Raw genomic sequence first — 20,285 nt, 5'->3', positions numbered from 1 at the left:
GTGGGAAACTTCAAGGCCGGCGCTCACTAGTGGCCGTGAGTGTCGGCCATACTGGCAGGCTGCTCTTCATCCGCGACTCCATCTCTGGCCGGCGTTTCCTCTGCGACACAGGGGCACAACGGAGCCTTCTGCCTGCTTCACAGGTGGACGTGGTGGCTGATACCCACGGCCCCCCCATGGAAGCCGCCAATGGCAGTCCCATCCGTACGTATGGCACAAGACACGTTGAACTGTGTTTTGGGGGGCAGCGTTTTGGCTGGGACTTTGTGACGGCCAAGGTGGCCGTACCACTCTTAGGGTCCGACTTTTTATGTGCGTATGGACTGTTGGTGGACGTTAAAAATCACCGCTTGATCGACGCTGTCACTTTCTGCTCTTATGCATGCATGCCCACTGACTCTGACACAGTGCACTTTTCCAGTCTGCTCTCTAACACGAACGATTTCCAGCGGCTGCTCGCCGAGTTCCCAGCACTCACGCAACCCACCTTCTCCTCCACCACTGCCAAGCACGGCGTCGAGCACCACATAGCCACCGCTGGCCCGCCTGTGTACGCCCGCGCTCGGCGCCTCGAGCCAACGAAACTTGCAGCAGCAAAGGCGGAGTTCGAGGCCATGGAGCGCTTGGGGATTGTTCGACGCTCTAACAGTCCTTGGGCCTCACCCCTTCACCTCGCTGTCAAACCTGGGGGAGGCTGGCGCCCTTGCGGCGATTACCGGCGGCTCAACAACGCGACAACGCCTGACCGCTACCCAGTTCCGCACATCCAGGATTTTTCTGCACACTTGGCTGGTAAAGTGATTTTTTCAAAGGTGGACTTAATCAGAGGTTATCATCAGGTGCCCGTGCACCCCAGCGACATCCCAAAAACAGCTGTGATCACACCTTTTGGGTTGTTTGAGTACCTGCGCACACCTTTTGGGCTCAAGAATGCAGCTCAAACTTTCCAGCGGCTCATGGACTCTGTGCTACGGGACCTGCCTTTTGTTTTTGTGTACCTTGATGATGTCCTTGTGGCAAGCTCATCCCTGTCAGAGCACATGTCACACCTTCGCACACTTTTTGAGCGACTCACGGAGCACGGGCTCATAGTCAACCCAGCCAAGTGCGAGTTCGGCCTGTCCGCCATTGACTTTCTGGGACACAGAGTCACAAAGGACGGGATTGTCCCTCTCCCATCGAAGGTGGAAGCCATCACCACTTTTCCACGCCCAGTCACTGTCAAAGCCTTACAGGAGTTTCTTGGCATGGTTAATTTTTACCACCGTTTTCTGCCCAAAGCCGCCCAAACCATGCGACCCCTGTATGAAGCTATAAAAGGCGGAAAACCTAAACGTGCAGTGGACTGGACAGCAGAGAGGGATAAGGCCTTCGCGGATGCTAAGGCGGCCCTGGCTAAGGCCGCAATGTTGGCACATCCTGCCCCCTCCGCCCCAATTGCACTCACCACGGACGCCTCAGATTTTGCGGTGGGTGGGGTCTACGAGCAGTGGGTGGGTAACGCTTGGCAGCCTCTGGCCTTTTTCAGCAGGCAGTTGCGCCCCAGTGAACAGAAGTACAGCACTTTCGACAGAGAGCTACTTGGCGTGTACCTGGCCATCAGACACTTTCGTTCACTACTGGAAGGGCGCCGGTTCACCGTTTTTGTGGACCACAAGCCACTGAGTTTTGCCATGTCCAAAGTCACTCAGCCATGGTCGGGCAGGCAGCAGCGTCAGCTCACATACATTTCTGAGTTCACGACGGACATTGTACACATCTCAGGAAAGAACAACCATGTCGCGGACTGCCTCTCCCGTGCGCTTGCGGGGGCAGTCCACCTCGGCCTGGACTACAGCAGCATGGCAGCAGATCAGGCCACAGACCCGGACGTGCAGGCTTGCCTCTCATCCACAACTAGTCTACAACTGCAAGAGGTGGCGTTCGACGATGCTGGCACCACTCTGCTTTGCGACATCTCCATGGGCTCACCAAGGCCTGTTGTGCCTGCAAAGTGGAGGCGGACTGTGTTTGACGCCGTCCACGGCCTCTCGCACCCAGGCACCAAAGCCTCGCAGCGGCTGGTGGCAGAAAGGTTTGTGTGGCATGGGCTTAAGAAAGACGTGAGGGACTGGGCGAGCACTTGTGTGGCATGCCAACGTGCTAAGGTACACCGTCACACAAAAGCTCCACTGGAGTGCTTCGAAGTGCCGGAGCGGCGGTTTGACCACGTCAACATTGACCTAGTCGGTCCACTACCACCCTCACAGGGCTACACTCACGTGTTGACGATGGTAGACAGGACCACACGGTGGGCAGAGGCCGTTCCACTGTCCTCCACAACGTCAGCAGACGTTGCACGTGTGTTCATTGGCACCTGGGTGTCCCGTTTTGGCACCCCGTCAGACATTTCCTCAGACCGTGGTGCTCAGTTTACTTCCGAACTTTGGAACGCTGTTGCTGAAAACCTGGGAGTTAAACTACACCGTACTACGGCCTATCATCCCCAGAGCAATGGCCTCTGTGAGCGTTTCCACAGATCCATGAAAGCCTCCCTGCGGGCCAGTTTGAAGGACAGTTCGTGGGCAGACAGGCTCCCCTGGATCATGCTTGGCATCAGGACAGCGCCGAAGGAAGACCTGCAGACCTCCTCAGCAGAGCTGGTTTACGGCCAGCCATTGCGGGTCCCTGGGGATTTCATGCCTAGCGCCACAGCCCCTTGGTCAGCCACACACCAGCGGTCTAACCTATTGGACAATGCCAGGCTGTTTGCTCCACTCCCTACGTCCTGCCATGGTTCACCGAACACTCATGTCCCCAGTGGCCTACAGTCCACTGAATACGTTTTCATCCGTGTGGATGGTCACCGTGGGCCTCTCCGCCCACCTTATGAAGGCCCTTTCCGTGTCATAGAGACAGGGGACAAGCACTTTGTGATAGACGTTGGGGGCAAACAGGAATGTGTGTCTGTGGACCGTCTTAAACCAGCTCACCTGGATCTAGCCAGGCCAGTTGAGTTGGCACAACCCCCAAAACGAGGCCGTCCCAGGGTTAGGCCTCCGCCGCCCGCCCCTGTTACGCCAACGCCTTCCTCCGGGGCTGCCCCACAGGCAGTTGCATTGCCTCCCATTCCATTACCTCCCATTCAGCGGAGCCGCTGTGGACGTTTGGTTCGCCCGCCTAATCGTTAAATTGTTTCTCAGGTTTTGATTGTACAGTGAATTCTGGGGGGACATGTGTAGCGCTCTTAGCGTTTACAGATATGTGCATAATTCACCTTTGTACACTTGTGTTCAGTTCTGTGTTAATTCGTAGGTTTTTAATGTTTCACTGCGCATAATACGTGCGGTCACTTTAAGAGTTCTGGTTATGATATGTCCCGGTGATGTTTACACATGCAGCATTACTGTTCATGCGCAGCGCCATGTTTTAACGGTGTTGAAAAATGAATAAATGAGACTCACGCCTCCGAGTCGAAACGTGAGAAGTATCCTGCATTATCTTTACAAACAATGCCACTTCCACAATAGACAATCATATTATAGCTCTTTCTGCTTAGTGTTCAAAAGGCATACATCAAACAGCAAACATACCGATGATGTTAACTCACGAGGAAAAGTACAGAAAGTGCCGAAGAAGGGCTGTCAAACTCACACTCAATCGTTCGCAAATAACAACCAATGAAAATCAGCGATGTAAACACGTTGACACTTCTATCCAATCAATTCGCACGTTCTTCAAGTACGTCATGCTAAGGAAGTGCGTTCGTGCCGAAACAGTGGCGTGTGGGCCCCAGCCAGCTATATCTGGCTCTAGCGCAAGTAAACTGTACAAAACAAAACTGGACAGTGTTCCATATTATATGTAGATAACTGACACTTCGGCAACCTGCGGTCTGACAATGGGAGCGAACAACAGTACCCGCCGCGTGTCATTTGAGTCAGATGAGAACGAGAATATAACGGTGGTGAAGGGCATACGGGTAAGGGACAATATTCAAACCTGCTCAGTGTTGACCAAACAGGTGTCTCATGACTGCCTTAAAGCGATATCAGTCATTACTTTTTCTGTAATTGTGTAACGTTATTAAGCTCGTAAGTGCTACGATAACGTGGCTAAATGGCTCGTCTAAAAGCAGCCAGCTAAGCTGTTACAGCAGGTCTTGGCAGCCTGCCTTTCATTCATTCTGAAAGCTTCACAGCAGGTTAATCAAAAGTACTGAAGGAGTATACAGTCGAGCATATAGTTAATAGCTACCGCAGCAGCTATGAAGGTTAGCTCGATACGATGAACGTTTGATTGTCCTTGTGGGAATGTTGACGTTGACGTCACCAGCCTCGTGCTCTGCTGTCAGTACATGAATGAAAGTGTCTCGAACTACACAGGCTGTGGCATTCATGCTAGTAGATCATTTCCTGTTTCTTTAAAGGTGGATATGTGTGTTTTCTTTAAAGTTGGATATGTGTGCATGGTGATCGTTGAAATGGAGTGACTGTCAGCTTCTGTTACTAGGAGGAAGCTGTCACAACTTCTATGTCACTGTCAACTCACTTAAATATAGATTGAGAGGCTTTAGTCGATCAGATACGACTTTAGTTGGCATGGCTCTGTCTATTATTACTCAGTTGGCAAGACAACCATTGAGACTAATGTTGTCTTTCAGTGAGGTGTAATCCTGTTTATGCCACCGCTTTAACGGTTATGTCAGCAGATTGAGAACCAAGCTTTGCCTACTCCAGTTAAACATAGTGTATAGTTTTTCATAGGAACAATTTGGGGAAATACCCTGATACAGTCTTTTTTTTTTTTTAATTTGAAGCTAAAATTAGGGGATAGCTATTTTAGCATTGAGACTGAAAGCAGGGGAAACAGCACCTGCAAACCTCACTTATTAACATGTTGTCAATCTGCACACAAAGTAGAAAAATGTAAAAGCAACAAGGTGTGGTTTTATGGGAAGTTCTTGAACTGTTTATTTATGAAATAATGACTTAATCATGTAGAGCCATTTCTTTTAATCACTCTCATTGTTCCACTGTCTCTTTTCTTCCACTCTCCTTTGCAGCTCTCTGAGAATGTCATCAACCGCATGAGGGAACCTGCGGCACCTCCTAAACGTGAACATGCTCTCACTCCGACACCCTCTGTGGCGCCTTCCCTCACTCCTTCTCCCCTCCTGCGGCCAGTGCCGCCTCCCTATGACCCGATCACCTCCTTGCCTCCTCCCCCTCCTGTTGTCGAACCTGTTACACCTCCAGCTCCTCCTCCACCAGCTCCATCTGCCACAGAGACTGTGGCTGCACCTCCACCACCTTCTCCTCAGCCTCTGACAGAACAGGTAGCAGCACCCACCATAATTGACATGGTGCTCCCATCCCCAGCTGCTGCTACTGTTGTTGCTGCTCCTGCTTTTGAGCCTGTGGCGCCACCTCCTTCTCCTCCCGCTCCTGCTGCTGTTGAACCGGTAATTTTGCCTACACCTCTTCCTCCTCCTGCCCCCATTGTTCCCCTGATCCCTGCTCCTTGCCCTGCTTCAGCTGTGGTGGAAACAATCACTCCGCTTGCTCCTCCTGCTGTTGTTATCGAATCATCTCCTCCTTCCATAATCAATCAATCTTTTGATTCCTCTCCTCCAGTAATTGAACCCATTGCTCCCTCACATATGATTGAACCCATTGCTCCATCATCTGTACCTGAACCCATGCCACCTCCTCTTCCTGTCAAGACTGAGCCCATCATTGCTCCCCCTCCTCCTGAATCAGAACCCCTTTCTTCCTCTCCTGTTTTCGAGCCTGCCACCATCCTGCCACCAGCCTTGCATCCTCCAGGGGACACTTTGTCCCCGCAGCCCGCTGAGCCATTTGCTGCACCTCCCCTGCCTGAATTTACTGCTCCTTGTGAACCAGTTGCACCTCCTCCTCAGCCCCCAGCGGAGCCTGTTTCTCCTCCTCCTGTCCCTGAGCCAGCGGTAGTGCCTGAGTCGAGTTCCGTCCCACCACCTCCTGCTGCACCAGCCAGTGAGTATTATTCTGATATGCTGAAAATCAGTATTTGTAACACATTTCATTAACAAATGCTGACAGAAGCAGTTGTGGCAAAGGAGAAAAGCTCTAGATTTATTGCTACATGACGCATGTTGTTTAGTAATGTGGTATTGATTGAAACTGTATAATATTCCAGTGTTCAAGGGTAGCTAAATCAATGTTAAAGCATAGACAAGTCTACCAAAATACTTATTTTTATGTAAAATGCATGACGGAGTAGTTGTGTGAGGATTTACTAAATGCTTTATGAGTTTAAAGTTGATACAGTTTGCCAGCTGAGACATTTTCAGTCTTGAATTTTCTACTTAGTTTTTACTGGATTTGAGTAGTTTCTGACAACTTCTCCTTGACTAAATTGCGTCTTGTTTCTTCTACAAAGAGACAGGTCAATGCTCATTCATAAAAACCGAATCAAATGAATTGTTCTTGGTAATGGCTAATTGTATCCTGAAACGTATGGAGCGCTTCTTCAATGTCGTGGTTAATTAAAAGGCAAAGGTTACAAGGGAATGAACTGTCTGAGGATTTATTTTAAGTCCAGCTATTCTGAATTTTAATTATGTTGATTGTGTGGGTGTTTACTTTGAGCCACCCTAAGCTTTTTGTCTCCAACTTTTCTTGCAATTTGTAATTAGTCCTCTTTTTTAAAAAAAAAATGAGCCTCACGGTAGCCATGGTCATATTATGATTCATTGCCATTCATTAACTGTTAATTAAATTATTGATTCTTTCTTGTAATAATGTTAATAAATTGATGCTGTGGTTTGTGGCCCTCCATTCTGCCTCTGTCACGGTGGAGCTCAAGCTGTCATGATAACTGTTCTCCTTCCTGCGGTTTGCGAGATCACTCAGAATAGTTAGGCTAAACTCAGCAACAGTCTAAAGTTTTGATCTATGTGGGTAAATTCTCTTCTTCTTTGTGTTTTTTTAAAAGATTTTCCAACTGCTATAATCAATATTTAACAATCAATCATATTGCAACTTACATGTGTCAGTTTTACAGAGTTTTATAGTGTCCCTCAGCTCGTTGTTTCAGTCTTCTGATTGGACTTACATTCACCAGGTGACCAAATGCACAGTATATTTCCAAACGAATGCTTATGTTGCTCCATATCTTCTGGATGTGCAAACAGGCAGCTGTTTGCTAACACATTCTGCTGAAGTGATCATTTCATCTTGTGAGTCATTAAAAGGAGAATCTCTATAATCCCTGTTGGGAAGGCCACAGGAATTTATAAACAAAGTTTGACGGTAGCAGTGAGTTTAATGTCATTTTTTTTATACATAAAAGCAAATGTGGCTTGTGAACCCTGTCGCTACAGATAAGATAGTGTCAAACTACACTAATATTGCAGAGTTAATTGAGTTGTTTCAGTTACAAAATGGGTTTGCAAGGTCCCAAATAAGTGGACAAACTCACTCTGTCTCTGTCTTTTTAGCCTTGTTGTCTCTTTAGTGTGGGTGCACGTCCCTTATCTCTTGACATATCCGACAGAGGACATTTGAATGTTACTCGTTCATTACAAAGTACAGAAGGGGGCGTGGGTGCTGGTTCTGTTGAGGGTGGCATCCATGGTGTGGGCAGGCTCCACCATCCTTGACTGTGCTCAATCAGTAAGGTAATTAAAAAAGGCCAACTTATGCCACGCCACACTGACTCCAGTGATTAAAACGACACCTCCGCAGTTTCACACAGCAAACCACCAGGCCTCATTAAGGGAAGGAGGTGGTCGGCATGTGTGTATGTGTGTTACATTTTTATTTGGCCATAGGGCTTCTGTGATATGACACTGAGTTTTGTGCTAGCCACGCGCCTCTTTGTGTGAACACACGAGTAATACAGTCGGCCAATTATTGCAATTTATTCTTGTGTTATTCCATTTCTTTGTCAGTCTGTTTTTAAAATGAGCTTTCTGGACACTTTCACAACAGAGATTCATTTTTCTCCATGTTGAAAGTTATTCCTACATTCAGCTGATTTGTGCTGATTAATTTTCATACTAAAAAATACAGAACATCTTAGTTTTGTAGTAGCTGTGGAGTGTGTTGGGCATGGTTGTATGAGAAACTGCCTACTTCCTTAATGGCACAACACTGCATTCCTGAAAGATTACAAATCTATCTGGTCACTTATAGATGTAAGCTCTATAGTTTTTGTTGGAGGACCTGGTGTTGTGATTGCTGCTTTGTTTTCCAATTTCCGTTCTTTTAGTCTGAAATCACTGATGTAAGGTTTGAGAAGAGGCAGAGTTCTTACAGGATAAATGAATATAAGAGAGAAAGTGTCAGAAATTCTCGAAATAGGGATGTGTCTCACAAAGAGAGAATCTCTTTTTCGAGTTTATTGCGATTTCAGTTGATCATTTGCAAATGTACATACAGCAGCGTGTGTCACAAACGCATCCCACATTCATCCCCCTCAGAGACACAGTTGTCTTTTAATTAATGGACAGTAGTCCCTCTGTTCATTCAGAGCTTTATCTAACTTTCTTCCCTTGGGGCTGTCTTCCTCAAACACTGTTGTCAGAGAATTAAAAGTTGAAGGCCAAATTCTGCAGCTTGGCTTTTGATAACATTTCTGTTTAGAACTGGCAGTTTCACATGAGAAGCAGAAATGACAAAGACTGTGTTCCAAATTGGACACTTTTCCTTTTTACTTTTAGTGCATACTGAGGTTTATGTAGTGTTGTGTGCAGTAAGCATACAATTGGGACGTACTACTTCATCACAACATCACATCTTGAACTTTGACCCTCTTGCTCATGCATCCGCTTCAGTATCAACAGAATATTAATGTATTAATTATGCACACGATTTGCAATAAGTATGTAGTACTTTCACTTGGATGCACTGTCATCTGTCATTGCAACTTCTGTCATCTGTCTGTGCTCTTGATGTGACGTATCTTCCGCTGCACAGTGGATTGTGGGTCAGAATAGCCAGAAATGCAAAAAGCATCCGAATGCAGCAAGACATCCTGGTATTTTTGGCATACTGTATTTGATATTACATATTGGTGCATAAAGTTATCTTGTTCAGGCACTCTAAATAGTATGGTAGAATGGGTATTGGAATGCAGCCAAAGTAATATCACACTGTGCACTTAGCCACAGTTAGCACAGTGCACATAGTTGTAAGACAATTGGAGTATAAATTTATATTGCAGAAAGGACTTTTTTGCCCCCATCCAGCTTTTTCTATGCACAGTATATCTGCAGTTATAGGGGGTGTATTGCCAGTAGTTTTATTGTTGCTCCGTAGTCACCACGGTTTGCAGTTGCTCATGGCTGACCCCTGTCAGGCTTTGGGCCCTTATATTTACCATATCACATAACAGTGACGTTGGTTGACATTTACTCTGGTATTTATATATACTCCCCTTGCAAGGTCACCTCACAGGCTAACATGTACCAAACTCAGCAAGTATTTTGCAGGAGAGAAAAAAAGTCAACTTGGACGATTGATCAAGCCTGCTCTTTTTAAGGAATCAAAAAAAAAAAAAGAAAAGGTACGACGAATGCGAATCTCGTTAAAAAGTTGCAAAGTTCAGGCCAATCCTGAAAGGGTAAGACCTTAATGAGGCAGACATTGATTATGTGTGTCCACGAGAGTTGGGTATCGAGTGAGGCTCTCAGCAGGTTGGCTGTCTCTAAATCATGATCTGAGTCAGTATGTGTGCTGATTACACCATAGTCAAGGTTGAACCTCCTACACCTTCTCCAATGTGCTATAAATATTCATAAGCCATAGCCCACACACTGCGCTGGACTAATAGCCTGCTTAAAGACGTCTCCCAGCCAGGTGCAGCAGAGAGGACGGCAAAAAGTGAGAGGCAAGGGAAAACAATAGGAGAAATGTGGGTGACTTAGTGTGTTTGTGAAAGCTACAGGATCACTCTTTTCTTGAAACTGACTTATTGTGTTATCTTGTGAAAATGTGAAACAATCAGTTAGGTCCTATTCCATAACATGAGACTGAATTAACAGGAAAGAGTATGAATAAAAGAGAAAATCAGAAATGGCACCTGCCTGCCAGCACTGGAAGCTTGCTCTTGGCACTTTTTTTTCCCCCCTCCTTCTTTCCTATTTTGAACATCATGAAAGGTGCACGGTGACTCAACTAAGCGCGAGCGAGAAACGTGAGGAAGTGGTAATGTTACAGATTATGCCCTCCACGCAGGTCCTGGGGTTAATGAAACTTCTGATGAGAAACGCAATTTGCCTTCGTCTATTATCTCCACTGCCAATAGCCTGTGCTCCATCGCCTCTCCTCCTCCTCTATGGGTTTGTCCACAGGGTCTAGTGATTGGCGGAAAAGGGAAGGAGGGGGACATGTCTAAAAAGATGATGAGTTTTTAATCTTTTTAACATTTACATGTCCTACTCAGGATTGACACAAGCACTGTCGATCTGGAATTGTCTCTGACCCTAACCAGCCTCCCTCAAGGACCCCAGACAGTGTTTATCATATCAGAACCTGTTCTATGCCTGACCCTGCGGACCCGCTGGCAATCTGAAGCCTCTCTCTGCAGGGCTGGCGAGGATGTGGTGATAAATGAGGAGTTGCTTAGGCTTGCATGAACTTAGAGGACTTTTAAAATTTTACTTTTCATTGCCCATGGCCAAAGGGTGTATATTTTCAATCTAAGTGTGCGATATTTTAAAGGGCGGTTGATACAGAAATGCCAGGCTTCATCTCTGATTTAAAGTGGCACTCGAGTTTGGTGTCCAGTACACTGTGTTTTCATCTACTTTACTGACCATTGAAACATCACTGTTTGTGACCTAATATCAAAATGCTGCTAATGCATCACTAGTGCTTTCAGAGGATTAAGGAAACATGAATAATGTGGAAATGATGACATAACAAGTGCAGTGATTCATTGTTTATTTTACTCAGAACTACCTAGAAAGTTCAGAAAATTGAGACTCTTATTTAAAGATGCATCAATTGACATGCAGCAGTATCACCCAATAAAACTGTTAGGTCCAATGTTCACTCTCATTTGAATGAGTAGGACCTGGCGGTTGCTAGTTCCAGCTTCATAAATGTAAGGACTTGCTGCTTTTCTGTGTCATTTATGATCACAAATGAAGAATCTTACGGGTTCAGAGTGTTGGATGGACAAAAGAAGCAATTTGAAGATGTCACTATTGGCTCTGATCATTAGAGACTAAATGATTAATCAATCAATTGTAAAAATAATTGGCAGATTAATTAATGAAAATAAGGGTTAGTTGTAGCTCTACTGCACAATATTAGGATAACAGCCACATGATGCAGCTGCAGCATTGTTTTTGCAGACTGAAGGCTGCCGTACCATGACATCTGCTGTTTTCATATTTACCCGATGTAAAAATACTGCTTGTTGCTGGTGGCAAAGTCTGGGTTTTAGCCTGGAGGTGGTCTTTCTGTCGTAGTTCTTAACAGAGTTGTAATTAGACTCTCCTCTGCAGTGAGATCAATGGCGCTTCTGAGTGCTGTCACACATGATGGATATTATTTTCTCACGCTCTGGACAGTAGGTGACAGCAGTCTCTGTCTTTGAGGATACACTGTGCAGCGAAAAGTTGTCAACTGTCAATCACCGCCTCTGTTTTCTTCTGAAGCCCTGTCATACTAAGCCTCCTTCTACCTGATGCTTATTCATTCTCTTTACTGTACCAAATAGTTGACGCACTGTGAGTTCTTGTTATGCGTTGTTTGCTGCGTGGAGGAAAAGGCCACAGAGGTTGGAAATCAGAGGAAGGATTATGTTAGTTGTGCTCTGGTGTTGTGTGTTTGAGCAGGAACGTCACTTAAGAAAATTATTAACAGTGTGGGTATAACAAAGCTGCAGAAAGAGGTGAAGATGGTGGATGAAGAAAAACTTGCGAATGAGCCAACATTTTATGTATCCGTGCCACCAGTTGCATTAGCTGTAGCCACATCTCAGTGGCTTGTGTCCATCAGTTTAACAGTGTCACAAACTAATATTTACATCAAAGGATTATGAGGTTGGACAACAACAACATTCAGAATTGTATGCATTAAACAAATGTTTTTATTTAATTACTTAAGAAATGAAACTTTATTCCAGTTTTCAGAAAGAGCAGAATAAAACGAAGGCACTGAGGTTTCGGCCACTACAAGCACCAGTCGAGAAGCTTCAGTCCCCTAATTTGAAACTCCTTTTATTGCTATTACCACTCCTAGATAAAATATTAATTTGAAGCCAAACCTTTCCCTGGTTTTTTTAGTTAGTCATTCTGTCTCTCTATCCACGGGGTAACTCAAAAGCCTTTTAAAACTATTTCTAAGACAACTGGTGAACAGGCTTTGAGCCAAGTGCCATTTGAAACATTTAATTAGACTGTGATGTTGATCTGGAATTGCAGCTTCTGCTTTTGGACGATTACTCCTTTTTGTTAAAACAATGAACGTAAAGTGGATATATTTGATTCCAAAACCCAAGGGTGCTGCATGAAAAGGGGATTTAATTCACATTAAATTTAAGGCAAAGTGAAGTTATATTTAAGTATTTCTGTGGCTGAAGAATTGATTGCTGTTGCTTTGTGTTGTTACACTTTCCTGATACTGCAATCAACAACCATGATTAATATGTGAAGCAGCGCCACATGTTGGACTCGAACAGGACAGATGAGATCATGACTATAATAATCCCTAAGCACCACATAGGCTAACCAAACATGATGCCAGACCATAGGGCAGTTTTGGTGCTTTTTGCCTTTGCCTGTATTTGTTAACATCAGGTGCAACACCAATAAGATAAGAAAGAAATGGCTCGGCACATTTTAGGTCTTATTATTAATCTGATTTAGCTGGAATGAGTTTTTTGTGTGCGTGTCCGCTGGCTTGCCGTGACCACATGTTACCAGGTAATAATAGACTCTGACAATAGGGATTATCCCATCTAACTAATGCAGCGGGAGAGTAATCTTGACACTCTCCGACACTTCCCCCATCACTGCAGTGTCGCAGCACACCGCATGGCACTTCTGTCTTCAGAGCACGTTTTGGGCCTGGTGGCAGGCTGGCATCTTTACTTTCATGCTTAATTACCTGCCAGGACACGCCAGTGGAGACATGGAATCATACATGTATGATGGTCTGACATGAATATGTATAGATAGGGTGGCACGCTGCTGTGATTTGAAGATGGAGGCATGTGTGCATACATGCCTGAATGTGTGTGTGTATGTGGTGTGTGTGTGTGTGTCAAAAGCAGCGAGGCTATATATATATATATATATATATATATATATATATATATATATATATATATATATATATATATACTAAATTATATTAAATGCAAATTTCCCAACTCTTACTGGAAAAACACCCACCTTTCTCTCTTTTTTCTTTTTTTTTTCTCACTGTTTAGACACCGTGACTTTTTTCAGTGTCCCAACAAACACAATGTGCCTGTCTGTAAACAACAGCAGTGTGCTTAGAAGCCTCTCTAACTCTCCTTCTCTGGTCTGTTTTTGTCTCCAGTTGATGAAGAGGCCCTGAGGAAGAAGATCACTGATGAGCTGTATAAAGGCTTGGAGCAGGACAGGGCCAAGGCAGAGCAAGAGCTGCAAGCCTGGTTAGACAAATACATACACACACACACACACACACACACACACACACACACACACATATAATTTGTGTTTTGGAGTTGAAATTCTCAGGTTTGCTGGAATCAGAATCGTTGGTGTTGCCTGTGATGTGTATTTCTCTACTCTTCTCTTTGCTCCTTTTCTCATCTTCCTCTCCCCCAAACCGTCTTTTTTGGATCATGATAAATCGAATCAGGGGACTGTGCTCGTGTCAATTCCTGTTCTGGGATTTCATTTGAAAAAGAAGACATTTTTAGATGTGACTGTTTTCCGCTTTCATTAATAGTCAAAAAGGTCAGCACGAGTCCTTTCCGATCCCCACTGTGTTTCCAATCTGCCTCTCTTCCGAAGCACATCAGCACTTTTTTTCCTCCCTCTGTCTCTGCTTCTACTCTCCTTCTCTTGTTCTGTCCGGATCAATTAATCATGCCTGAGAAAGGAGGGTGCTATCCTGAGGTAATTTCCTGGGTGTTGAGTGGGTGATACATTAGCCTTGCCTGATGAAGAAACAGTCTTCATGTAAGGAGAAGGTTTCTCCTCCCCTCTCCGCTCTGCTCTCCTCTTCTTTGTGACCCTAAAGAAGCAGGTGCACATACCATAATGTTCGATAATCGCGTCACTCCCCCTCTTTAATAGACATGGATGATCTCCAGCAGACCCTGCCGAATGAACAACCATGATTAGCCACTAAACATGCTCTTGTACTGCATGGGGGGGGGCACAACCTTTCTTTATCCAGGAGGAGGTAGTGTTAGCCTAGCGATTAGCCTCGTTTTTGAAGCTCGTTCAAGAAGAGAGAAATTAACAAGTGGTTTTGAGAAATCATTTCTCTATTGATTTTCTTTTCCTGGCTATTTTATTTTTCTGATGTAACTGCTTCCTGCAGCTCGTTTATTGATGTCTGCTCAGAGGAATAAGTGCTTCAAAATTATGGCCTCCTTGCAAATAATTGAAATCATGGTGGCTCTCAAGCCCTCAATTTTTGTTTGTGCTAGGCCGGGGCGGAGTATTCACTTAAGAAGACTTAACTGAACATGAAATGGTAAATAAGCAATTATCACTTAGCCAGCACTTGTGTATATATGTGTGTAGGTGTATATTAATATCGGTTTTTAATGTGGCTTGTGTACTGTGTTTTTTCATTTGCTCATTTTGTCAAATTATTTTTGGTCTATCTATTTTTTTTTATGTTTGTATATTTGTCCCCTTTCCTTGTGAATAGTTTGGGAGGCAGTAATGCATCATGGTGCGTTCTGGGATTTAAGGAGTGCTTCAAAAAGGTGTAGTTCAGTGGTGGGATTTGTCTGGAATCAATAAGTATTAGAAAACAAATAAAATGTAATGATGCTCAGATAGGTAACACTAAAACATGAAGTAAAATTTAAATAACAATTGATTTAAGTCACAAGAACTGATATAAACTGTTTGGAGTGTGCAGAGACTATCCAGCACCTGATCAAAGATTAAGCTTGACCATATCAGTGTTTGCTTAGCTCAACACATTCACTATTTTCTCTGGTTAGAGCTGGCACATAATGCTTCCTAATGCAGTCAGATTACAAAAAAAAAGAAAAAGAACTGCAGCCAGTGATGTTTTACTGATAGAAACTTTTTTTTTCAGCCCACTACTGTCATGCTGACAGTATCAGCAATGTGGTCTTTTGGGAATGCAAAATACAGTAGTTTGTGTGACAATGGCCTGTATCCTTGACCTGCCTGTTATACAGAACTACTGCATGAAAGAGTGTGAAATCAGCATGTTAGCAGAGCAGCAGCAGCGTCTTCAGCGCTCCGTCTGTTTCTGCACAGGCCAGTCTTTTGTTGCTTCTGTCCAAACTCGCTTGAAACGTGTTGCTGCATCAAGGTCTAGAATAAGCAGATATTCACAAAACTCAATGAAGCTGATAACATTCCGTATATTGTCTTTGTACTGTTTTCAGTTGAGTATATGTCAAAAAGGATTAGCAAGTTATCACATTTTTTTTTTGGTTTTATACTGCATCCCTCCTTTCTTGGAATTGGGGTTTAAAGATATATGGACTGTGAAAGTTACAGTTTTAGGTACTTTTTCACTTCATTCAAATGTCAAAATCTCTGTCAATATAAGCTGAGATGTCTTTGTTCAACCCTGTGAATAAGTATTGTGTGAGAAGTGGAAGAGTAACATTTAAGGGATAATATGTGAAGAGAGTCTTAAATAGTAGTAATAGTAATAGTAAAATATAAAATACAGTATGATAAAAACTTATGATAATAATACAGTCCTGCATTTAACACTGCAAAAACACAAATGCTCACCCACCATGCATGAGTTAGGAAGTAATCTTCCACTCCTTTTTTGCCACAGTGGAACTTAGTAGTACTGTAGTTATTGCAGATAAAGGTGACTGATGCTTTCTTTTAATTGGAATAGATGACAAGATCGCAGTTTCTTTTTTCTTATCTGGGTTGTCAAACCGTAATTAAATTGCAATGGTTTTTCACTTTCCCACAGTGCAAGCAGTAATTAAAGGGAGTTTTTGGTCATTGATTGCAAACGAGACACAGTGTTTTTGGCCTTTGCTGTGCTGGAAGACTCAGGAAAGAGACTGGATAGCTATTGCTGCAAATTGATGGAAGAGGTAGATTTTTTTTTTTGTTTGTCTTTGTGTGTGTGAGGGTATCAAAGCTCAGCTTACAAGACTGCACAGTGCCTCACCAGTTACAGAACCCTGCAGTGAAACTGCTGCACAGCTTGAACACAGGGAAATGGAAGAAAATGTTCACCCCCAGGAAGCTGGGAATAGACACATACATGTACACACACACATATGAGGCCAAAATCTCAAGGTCATGTTCAACCCAAACAGTTGCTCCTGCAGGTTGTCTGTTTTTAAGATGTCCATAAGGAGAACACTGAATTCTTACCTGCTCATTTCTTGCATGTCACTCAAAAATATATTAATGTACAGCCATCAGAAGTCCTGTTGCCATTCACTCAGTTCCCCTTTTGCTTTTGCCTGCTGTTTTTTTTTATTTTTTCTGAGTGTTTTTCCCCATTTTTGTCTTTACAAAAGGTCAGCGGGCAATCTAGCTGTGTTTTAATACATGGTCAGTTTGTAAACCCTAAGGCTAACTGGACCCTTGATTGTTTGCTTCTTTAACTCACGCATGCTCCTTTAAACCTCTACAGCTACACTCTAATATATTTCTTTTATTCTCTAGTTGTGTACACACTGTCTTTCTGTCACACACTTAGTACTGGCCCAAAATATTTTGGAGAAAGTATTGTGGAAAACAAACAACATAATTAACTAATGCATGCTATTAAACTGAAAAGTGGTAAAAGGAAGATAACTGCCAAAATAAGCCGAAAACATATGTCTTGTTAAAGGACATTAGACCTCCATAAGGCACTGACACATTCAATTTGCCTTCGTATAAAATCTAATTATTGCCACACTTAGTAAAATTCCTCCATTCTATCCAATGCAATATTGTGTAGGATACACAGATCTAGGGAATTCTGAGGAGCAGTGGTGTTTAGATTAAGTAGTATTTCTTTTGTTTCGCTTTAGGGCCATACTTGAACTCCACAGATCTGGCTTTGCATGTTGTGGTCTGGTAGGAGTGAAGTAAAGGCTCTGTGAGGAGTTCATTTGGGTGCAGCCTAAACTCATTTGTAGCAAGGAGCGGCTGCAGGGAGCAGATTTGCCTCTGCCGCTTCTCTGCGAGGCATCAGAGCAGAACGACTCAGAGAAAAGGATGAGAGAGAAGGAGGGATGAGGAGGAGAGAGAACCTTTACACCATCCTGCCTCTCTTCCTTTGGCCTAACTCCTCCTGCGTCACCGTACGATCCACTTCTACTTCTCTGGGTTATTTGCTCAGACTTTCCTCCACCTTGCCTTTTCTGTCTTGTCTTTTTATTCCTTCTTTACCCTGTATTTCTCCATCCATCCCTCTTGTCTGTTTCTGCTTCCCTCACTATGTCTCATTCTATTTTCTTCCCTCGTTTTTATGTCTCCTTCCTTCCTCCCTCTCTCCCCGTCTCCTCTCCCGTGCATGAAATGCATGTGTTTGAGCGTCCAACACTTAAAGGTTAGCCGTTGTGAAACTTCTGCCCATTATTTCAGCTTGTCGTCAAACAGCTTGTGTTGGCTGGTGTGATATAATTGCATGTCAGACTTTTGAGTGAGAAGACTGACCTTCTCTCAGAGGCTCTGTCTTCCCTCCCCGCTAACCAGCCAGCCTGGTAAATTCGTTACTGCTCCCAGGTCAGACGCAGACAGGCTGGCCTACAGATGTTTACATTTTGTTTATTTTTATCTTTTGCTTTCCTTCACACAGAAATACATATACTGACACACACACACACACAAACTCCAGCTAATTTTAACAGATTTAGAAAGTTCTTAGGTTATTAAAAAACAAACAAACAAACAAATCCTGAATCCATCCTGATTTGGACAAGATTGCGGCTGGGGAGTAGTTTTTCTTCTTTAAAATGTGTCTGAATCAGCAACATTGCCAGTCTTTGATCAGATTCTATTCTGCACTTGCATTAACCTTTCTTCATGATATTCTAACTGCGACTTCTGCAAGAACATTGTACAGCCCAACAACTTAACAGCACTCTCTCACCCAAGATGATAATGATAATAATGATAACAATGATAACGGTAATAGTGATAATAATCATAATGATAACCTTTATTTATAATACATTTTTCAACCACTTCATGCACCCAAGCAGTCAACCAGTTCCTAGCAGCTACCGTAAATCCGAAAAACCAAATCATCCCAAAAACCTTAGCCATCACCTCGAAAACCCCAAGTAACCATAGAGGACATCATCGCAACCAGCAAGTAGCCCCCCTAATAAGGTCCCACCAATCATCTGATTAAGCCTGGCAATCATCTACTGTCCATCTACTACCACCCTGGCAACTATGGAAACACAATAGCAGACAACTGCGTCAAGCAACCCCATAGCAACCAAACTTAACAATGGAAATTCCCTGGTAATTACAGTGTACACCCAGCAATAACATATCCACATCCTTCAAAACACCTGAACATCGTAGAAACCACCTAGTAGAAAGCTAGCCTTGGTGTTTGGGTAGGTGGTTATCAGTCTGTTATGACACCAAGAAATTTGGTGTTTGACTACCTGCATGAAAAGATGTAATTCCCAGCAAAGCACTTTCTTTCAGTCGATGGCTCTTCCCTTTCATAAACCTGGTTATATTGTTGTAAACATGCTCCCATCCCCTGTTTATAAGGCCATTTTAAGTGTACGAATAACAGTTATTGAAGTGTAAATACGGTGGAACAGTACAGTAGCTTGCTGCTGACCTTTTCAGTCAAATAGTAATGGTTATTGACTCTGTCCAATCTCCTACCAAATCCACTGTCTGTGCTTTGGCTATTACGCAAGCTGGTTTTACAGAGAACATATAGAAACAGTTGGCAAACTTACATTCATTTCTAATATCATCCCTGTGATTAAGCTACATAAGACACCCTGGTAGCTATACAGAATGATTACCAGCAGGCCTCTAATCCAATTCCACCCCACCAAGTTGAGGGAGTATGTGCACGTCTTTGTTGAGTTTATAAAATTGCTATATGTTTGAGCTTTATGCACGAGTTATGATATTTGAAGCGACAACAGCAGAGGCAATACTGACAATGATATCTAATTTTGACAGTGTGCTTGGGCATAGCATGAAGAACACTGCAGTTTTCTCTTCATAGTTATGGGCAAAGTAGCGGGGGAGTACAAAACAGCATTTATGTTCCTTCTGGAGAGTGGGGCCTCCTCTAAATAAATTTTCTCACTACACTGTCCTTTGTTTCCCATATTTGAGCTCTGTCCCAGCATTTCATAGCAGTTATAGTCAGGTGTGGTGTGTGTGTGTTTGTGTGTGCACATGTGTGTCAAGGGGAGTGCATAGCTCCATAAAATATTCACAGCCAGCATTCAGCGACATTATTCCCAACATCAATATTGCATTGGGCCTTTAAATGCCTTTGTTTCAAGGCACTTGGGTTGAGTCTGCACTGTTATGCAGGTCTGGCAGAATCCATGCTTACAGGCAGACTGTATTGACACACATCTTGTGTCCATGAGAGGTAAACAACAGGAAGTATGAATGGATGAAGAGCTGAGGAGAGAGACAAGATAAAGAAATAAAGGGGAAAAGGGTAGAAGACATGAATTTCTTTAATTTTGAATAATGAATATGTTATTCCTTTTGTATAGATATTTCCTGCAATGTTATTTCCAAATGATTCTCTGTGGAGTATCCAGTAATGATGGCTTAATTGATTAGAATTGGCTGTTGCAGTATTGTCTGCGCATCATTTTTAGGCACATCTGCATATACTTTCATTATTGGACAGTGTGTCAATACACACACACACACACACACACATTCACAGATGTAAATTTTGCCTTGACTATAGTCACTTAACCCAAAGTTTCAGCATCTCAGTGACTCAACCTATGAATTTTTCATCTAAATTGCCACAGATCTAATCTCTTGTCAGTTTTAAAAATAGTGTCCTAAAAGAACTGAAGTATTCCAAAGTCCGCCTGCTCAAGGTCACCTCCTGAAAATATTGAGTTGCTTTTCTGAAGAGACCAACACAGTCCGACCCACTTGCGCT

At 43.5% G+C, this 20,285-nt stretch overlaps 1 protein-coding gene across 1 annotated transcript in view; it reads left to right on the top strand.

The window, feature by feature from the left end:
* Positions 1-3,744: 3,744 nt before the first annotated feature.
* Positions 3,745-20,285, top strand: part of chchd3a (coiled-coil-helix-coiled-coil-helix domain containing 3a) — a 68,193-nt gene continuing 51,652 nt past the window's right edge. Inside the window, exons 1-4 of the mRNA XM_041964049.1 lie at positions 3,745-3,961; positions 5,045-5,317; positions 5,903-5,996; positions 13,524-13,617. Of these exons, the coding sequence (XP_041819983.1) occupies positions 3,881-3,961; positions 5,045-5,317; positions 5,903-5,996; positions 13,524-13,617 (542 nt within the window). The 5' untranslated portion in view covers positions 3,745-3,880. The remainder of the gene's footprint in view (positions 3,962-5,044; positions 5,318-5,902; positions 5,997-13,523; positions 13,618-20,285) is intronic.

Source organism: Chelmon rostratus, chromosome 22 (assembly GCF_017976325.1).
Source record: "Chelmon rostratus isolate fCheRos1 chromosome 22, fCheRos1.pri, whole genome shotgun sequence".
NCBI lineage: Eukaryota > Metazoa > Chordata > Actinopteri > Chaetodontiformes > Chaetodontidae > Chelmon > Chelmon rostratus.
Note: the sequence above shows the minus strand (reverse complement) of the source record. Positions and strands in the feature narration are given on the sequence as shown.